The sequence below is a fragment of the Apaloderma vittatum genome, unplaced genomic scaffold (genome assembly GCF_000703405.1).
Source record: "Apaloderma vittatum isolate BGI_N311 unplaced genomic scaffold, ASM70340v1 scaffold2619, whole genome shotgun sequence".
In the NCBI taxonomy this organism is placed as follows: domain Eukaryota; kingdom Metazoa; phylum Chordata; class Aves; order Trogoniformes; family Trogonidae; genus Apaloderma; species Apaloderma vittatum.
The window spans coordinates 1-6,312 of record NW_009734422.1 but is presented as its reverse complement, the minus strand read 5'-3'; the positions used below and the strand labels follow the sequence as shown (position 1 = coordinate 6,312).

At 41.8% G+C, this 6,312-nt stretch overlaps 1 protein-coding gene across 1 annotated transcript; it reads right to left on the bottom strand.

The window, feature by feature from the left end:
• Positions 1–243: 243 nt before the first annotated feature.
• CLDN15 (claudin 15) lies at positions 244–4,841 on the bottom strand (the record flags this gene model as incomplete). Its single annotated transcript, XM_009876237.1, has 4 exons — positions 244–346; positions 1,659–1,769; positions 4,444–4,525; positions 4,677–4,841. Coding segments are annotated over 4 exons (461 nt in total), but the record flags the coding sequence as incomplete, so codon positions are not given.
• Positions 4,842–6,312: the final 1,471 nt, after the last annotated feature.

Genomic DNA, 6,312 nt, shown 5'->3' with positions numbered 1-6,312 from the left:
AGAGAAAAACCCCTTCATGCCACCGGATTTCACGTCGCAGCATTTTCTGTAGAAACCTATTTACATTTTGAAAACTACTCTCAGAAAAGGCATTCCTATGTACATTGAAAACCATTACCTCCTCCTCGTACTGCTCCACATTAAGATGAAAGATTGCAGCTTGGAATTGCAACCCTGGAAGTAGTTCACATGTTTATTGGAGTTCATAACCTACTAACGTTACAAGTGATGTAAAAGGTAAGTTTAGACATACTCCTTGTTGCTTATGAGTGTCTCAGAGTTTCTGGTGTAAATGCGCTGCTGCTGCTGAGGTGCCTGGCCTGCCGAATATGCATATTTGTTGAAACTGTAAATTAAGAAAAAAGATAATAATAGGTATTACACACACGTCCGCAGTTTCAGATACGTAGAAAGTTACTCGGTCAAGTCTGTAGCCAACCCACTGACAGCACATACTTCACAAAAATGCAGAAATTAAAGACCTATTGATCTCATCAGTGTTGTAGGTAAGAGAAAAGAGATTGGCTCCTTCTCTCTTGTAACCAGAAACACTCGCTGGATTCTTAACTCAGGTGGGCCCTTCCTCAAGGCATTTTAGTCGCGTCCCTAAAGCTGAAGAGAACCCAGACCTTCATGCCTTTGTGCAAGCTGCAGTTTTTAGTACAGGCATCAAGATAATGAGAAAGGAAAACAGAAGGGTCTTCAGCCAAATCCTTCAGCTGTCATTTGTTGTATTGAACTTCTGTTTCGTACATCAGTTTTACCTGACTTTCGAGATATTTCAGAATATTCAAAGAATGGTGAGAGAGATCTGAAGTCCAATGCGGCTGACTAAATATTATCCTAAAACTCAAATGGCTTCAGATTAGACAGTGAAGCAGCAGAGGAACACTCTCACTCGTCATGTGCTTTGACATAATGCTCTTAAGGCTAGATGGAGCGGCAGTGAGCATGCTTCTCCTTCCGTATCATCACCCTCTCAAGTGCCGCCAGTACAGCCTCCGAGCCGTTTGGGTTCTTCTGGGTAGACATAGCCCTCTGCTATTTCTGACAATTTCATCTCTCTCCTTCAGAAAGGAACCCTCTGTATGTGTGAACCATTTAAAGCTGAAAACAACACACTCAATTTTAACTCTTGAGGCCAGAAATCTCAGCTTGTCTGATTTGATGCGCAGTTTCCGTAAGGAACAAGACAAAAATCATTTGCGTCTAATGATCGATCGGATATGCTTTTGGAAGGAAATGCCACTACACTTTCTGCAAATTAAATGTAGTGAATATTGCAGAGAAACTTGATTATAATACACTATATTTTTGATATACCTTTCTTTTGGCAATAGTTAGTTTGCTTTTTCACTGCATATTTTCATCTCAGAACCACAAGCAGTGCCCAGAATCACCAAATACTAGTTATAGGTGACCCCGAAGGGCAAAGTGTCAACAAGTACACTAACTAGGAGGTACAAGTATTAGGTGCAGCATCCCCTGTCATCACAAGTCTGTGACATGCCTTAGCACTAATTTCCTATTCGTTCTTCCTATGGCTATAGATTTATACCGGGGGGTGCAGGTAACAGAGAGAGAGAGAGAACAGCATACAAATAGAAAGAGGTATAGAGTTGACAGATTCCATTTCAAAAGTGACGAACCAAGATTACCTGTAATCTTTTTTTTTCTTCCCTTTACATGAACAGGTCAGTAAGATCCCACCAAGCATATAAAGAGCAGATCCAGCCCAGCCTAAGTACAGAGCATCTCCTAGTTCATACCTGGAACACGAAAGATTTTATGGAAGCAGCATGTAAGAGGATTGCAAAGCCATTATTTTAGGCCGACCCATAAGGTGCACAACTCATACAAACAAACAAACGCTAGTCTGTGGAGAAATCAGCTAACTGATGGGTACTTCAGATAACAGATCTGGCTTTGTGTCTGTTCAGTAAAGCTCTTACATGTGTATTTAGGTGCTCTGCCAATAAATACTTGGTGTATAGTTAATAAATTGTCAGTAATAAATGGTAATAATATGCCTTCGGTCCAGCCCACAAAACTTGGCTGCAGACACAACGGTGGCTGTGCCACTGAAGTCATTTTGTGCAACTGAGCAATTTGGACTGTACTGCCTGTGTCATGAGACAAAGCTAACCACTGAGAGCGGTTTTCTGTGGACACGACACTATGCCAACAAGCAGCTAGTCGTATAGGGCTAGTTTTCAAACTTATGTACCCTAGAGAACATGCAGCACTCTCTGTGGTTATATGTCTGAAACACGTTTGAATAGTCCAAAGTTGGAACAGAATAGGTCTCCATTTTACTGTATAAAACTGCACCTTTCAGGAACCCCCTAGCCCAATCCAAGAAATTCACTGATGATGACTTTGCCCCAAAGACTAGATACAATTGAGCCTGGGAAAGTCTGGCAGGAGTTTTATGAAGAGAGGAAAACAATTTTTTTATATTTGGCCAAAGACTACAGCTACAACACAGCTGTACCCCTGTGGTCTTGATATGAGGGCAAAATAAATGTCATGGACTGGGCAGAAGGTATCCTGAAATCAGATATGTGTGTTTTCTTTCCACTTGTAAACACAAAATCATTATTTGAGAGCGTCACAGTTTCTGACTGTGGAATTAATTGCTAAAAGGAAGGTTTCAGAGGTTTACCCAGGCTCACTGCTTGCAGTGTCCTCATCGCACATTGGAGCTGCAAGGTCTCCACAGTTTTAGGCGCTTTTCAAACATACAATCATTATCACCAAAAAAACCCAGGAGTGCAAGTTGGAATGCTAAGGAAGGATCAGTGAGTATTGCTCAGCGCACAGAATCATCTCTGCTCGCTGGTCCCCTCTGGGCAGGAATGTTTGGTAGACGTCCTACTGAAGGAAAGCAAATAGGAGGGATCCGCAGTTTGCATTCAGAGCTGTACGAGAAATTCCTCTGAGAATTAGCAGAGGTCAGCTTTACTAATTTGCTCAAGTCAGGACAAAAAAAAAAAAACAATGTGAAACCCCAGATTTGCCACTCTCTGATCACTGTTGGCCTGCAATTGAATTTAAACCTGTCTCACAGAGTCCAAGGAGCACAAGCTTCCTCACAGCCTGTCTTGCTTTACCAATGACCAAAGTAGATTCATGAAGAACTGCTCAGTGAATCGATAGTCTTAAACCTGAAGTTGAGATATTAAAAAAAAAAGGTTGTTTTTTTTTTTAGCTACTGAATGCAAACAATCTGGTAACTGATTAACATGCATTGATGTCGAAGCCCCAAAGCTATACCAGACAACTATAAAACTCACTAACTATCCCACTAACTGAAATCCCTTATCAACAGTTGTTTCGATCATCTAACGTATTTATTACCCTTCATATAATTCCTTCAAGGGGATATAAACCAACGAAAAAGTATTCATAAGTGCAATTTCTTTGTAGGTGCTTGTTTGAAAACACAAGGAATACTGACAAACATCCAAAGCAATTGCTTGAAGTACTTTGATTCACAACAAAGCACTTCACCTCTGACTTCCCTGAACTGCTTCTCAGAAGGAAGCTTACAGAACACTTCAGATACAGTCCCAGCCACTAAAGATTTATAGTTTACTGATGTAAAAATTATATACTCGGCAGAGATATTGGCAAATTATGTGTCCCCTTCTCCCCAAACCAGCCTTCTCATGTTCCACAGGCAACATATTGTTTCCCTCTCCTTTTTTCCCCCCCTTCATTGAAGGAGAGGCCCGATCACCTCCACCCTTGTTCCTCATTGCTAAATCTATTGACCTAGATAAGGTACCATAAGCGGGCATCTGGATTTGAAGACTGTTGCTTTGATATCAGACAAGAGTAAGGGCTTTGATAGCTTGAAACTTGTTTGTGCGCAACTGTATGAGCTGATAGTTCCACAAACTTTGTCTCAATTTAATTCATCAAGCAAACGAATGTCAAGCTGTTAATAAGTAGTGAGAAACACTTTGTTACTTCTTTAAGGCAAGCGGCACACTTCAATGAAGTTTCTCAGCTATCTGCAGTTCAAGCTGGTTTCTGTACATCTTAGGCAGCATATTCTAGCGATAGCTAGAATTTTGTACCTCTTAAAGTCTAAAAGTCAAGGAAAATTAGGACTTTTACCTTTTCCTCTTCATATCATTGAGATGTACGCTTAATTGAGTCTCAGAAGAAAATGTAAACACAGTATAGAACTCCCTCAGATGTGGGACTAACAGTCCTCACACATTCACTAAACCTTCCAGAAAAGAACTCGCCTCCATTGTTGTGCCCCGCGCCCCCGACAGCTCTGAGGTGAAAAGATTCCCTGATGATAAATTTTTCCTCCCATAGAACTGGATAACGGGATCCACCCAGGTTCTGAAACTCGAGCAGCTGAGGTTAGTTCAGCTGTCTGTAGCACATGACAGAATTTGGTACAACAGATCTATATTAACTTACTTGGTTCCAGCGTACAACGGGTCAAAAAACTGAGCAGTAACCATCGCAGCATACCAAGAAATTGCCACCATGGAGCAGAGACCTACCAGTAGAAGGTTAAAAAGCACACAGGTGAGTGATTCCTTTAACAGCCATAACAGCTTTAAACCAAGAGCAAGTGTTCATTTCATTTAGTCTAGCTGTGAAAGCAATACAAAGTACTGATAACATTCTCAGTCCAGCCTCGATATTACCTCCTAAAATAAAGAGAAATCCTCCTGTGACAGCAAATTTCATTTTTCCGTCTTCATCGCTCAACCCGATGTTTGTGCACTTCAAACCAAGCAGTGAGAGTACTGCAGCTATGAATCCCAAAAGGATGGAAGTAATCATCAGGGCACGGCATGCCTGAATATGAGCTGAGAGAGAAAAAGAAGAGAAAACAGATCAGGATCCACGCAGAAATTAAATTAACCTTGCACTGAAAAAAAAATGAAAGTTATTAAAGGGATTGACAAAATTAACGGGAGCACTAATTAGTGAATCTTGTCCAACTTTGTTATTTGGTTCAGAGAAGCACGGAAACCCTAGAGTGTTTAGCCTTTGAGTCAATCAGATTTCAGAGTTGAACCACACTTACACTATATAAGCTCAGTAAATCCTCTTGGGGCTTTAGTAAACCCTCAAAAATTATAGCAAGGCCTTCATAGCTTACATCTTTAAGTCCTGAGAAAAATGTGTAGGGGTTTACGTGGTCATGGCCAGGAGCAGAAATCAGCTTCCTACTCACAAGTCCTGACGACTTCCTTACGGCCGCAGAGCTGAGTGCTGGGATGCCCCAGAAGCCCAGGTCCTAGGCAAGGTGTGTGAGGCTCCAGCATTGGAAAAATTGTGCCAGCTTTGCTACTTCCAGCGGGAGATGGGAGAGGAAGTGCTCAAGTTAGCCAAGGTGTGTGAGGCTCCAGCATTGGAAAAATGTGCCAGCTTTGCTACTTCCAGTGGGAGATGGGAGAGGAAGTGCTCAAGTTAGTGGTGCCCTTTAAACTCTGAATCGGGGTAACAAAAAGGAAAAGAGCAGATCTGAGAGCTCCAACATTCCTCTCCTCCCTGAGACATGCTCTTGCATGTCTTACAGTTGGCATGGGAGCATCAGGGAATTTGGCCTGATGACTTTTCTGGATCACTTTAGGTCCCAGTTTTCACATTTAGATATCAATTGCACCAAAAAAAAAACAACCTCAAAACAAAACAAACAAAAAAAACCCCACAAAACCAGGACTGGATTACTGACCAGCCTAAGAAGGGAGGTCAGACAGGGACTTGGGGTTCATTTAACATGTCACTCTGGATTGGGCAGGTTCCGGCTCAAACGGCACTTTGGCACCTTTGTTATGAATGAAACATGCCAAGCGTCACCAATGCAGCAGGTTTCAGCGGCTGGCTTTGTTGGACTCAATGATATTAAGGGTCTTTTCCAACCTGAGGGATTCTCTGATTCTAATCACACTTCCAAAGGGTCTGAACTAGACTTCAACTGGACGGTTGCACCACTGATGCCAGCATTCAAGCTCTTGCTCTCTGATCACCAACATGTGCCCCACACCAAGCTGGTCTCTACCTCTGCGGTGGAATGAGCTCATAACTCTCCAGACAACAAAAATCAGGCGCAGAAACAGGAGGCAAAACGATAAATTCACACTCAAATTCATCAGACTGTGTAGCTCTATGTGGCTTAGCAGTCAGTATTTGTCCTGAAAGCTTGAGAGATAGCACAGGCAGTAATGTGGGCACAAGATAAATACACAGAATTAAAGGATAACATCATTTGAGGAAATAACATTTCATCAGGGATTAATTATAAAATTTTGGGAGAAAAAATACACACAGTCA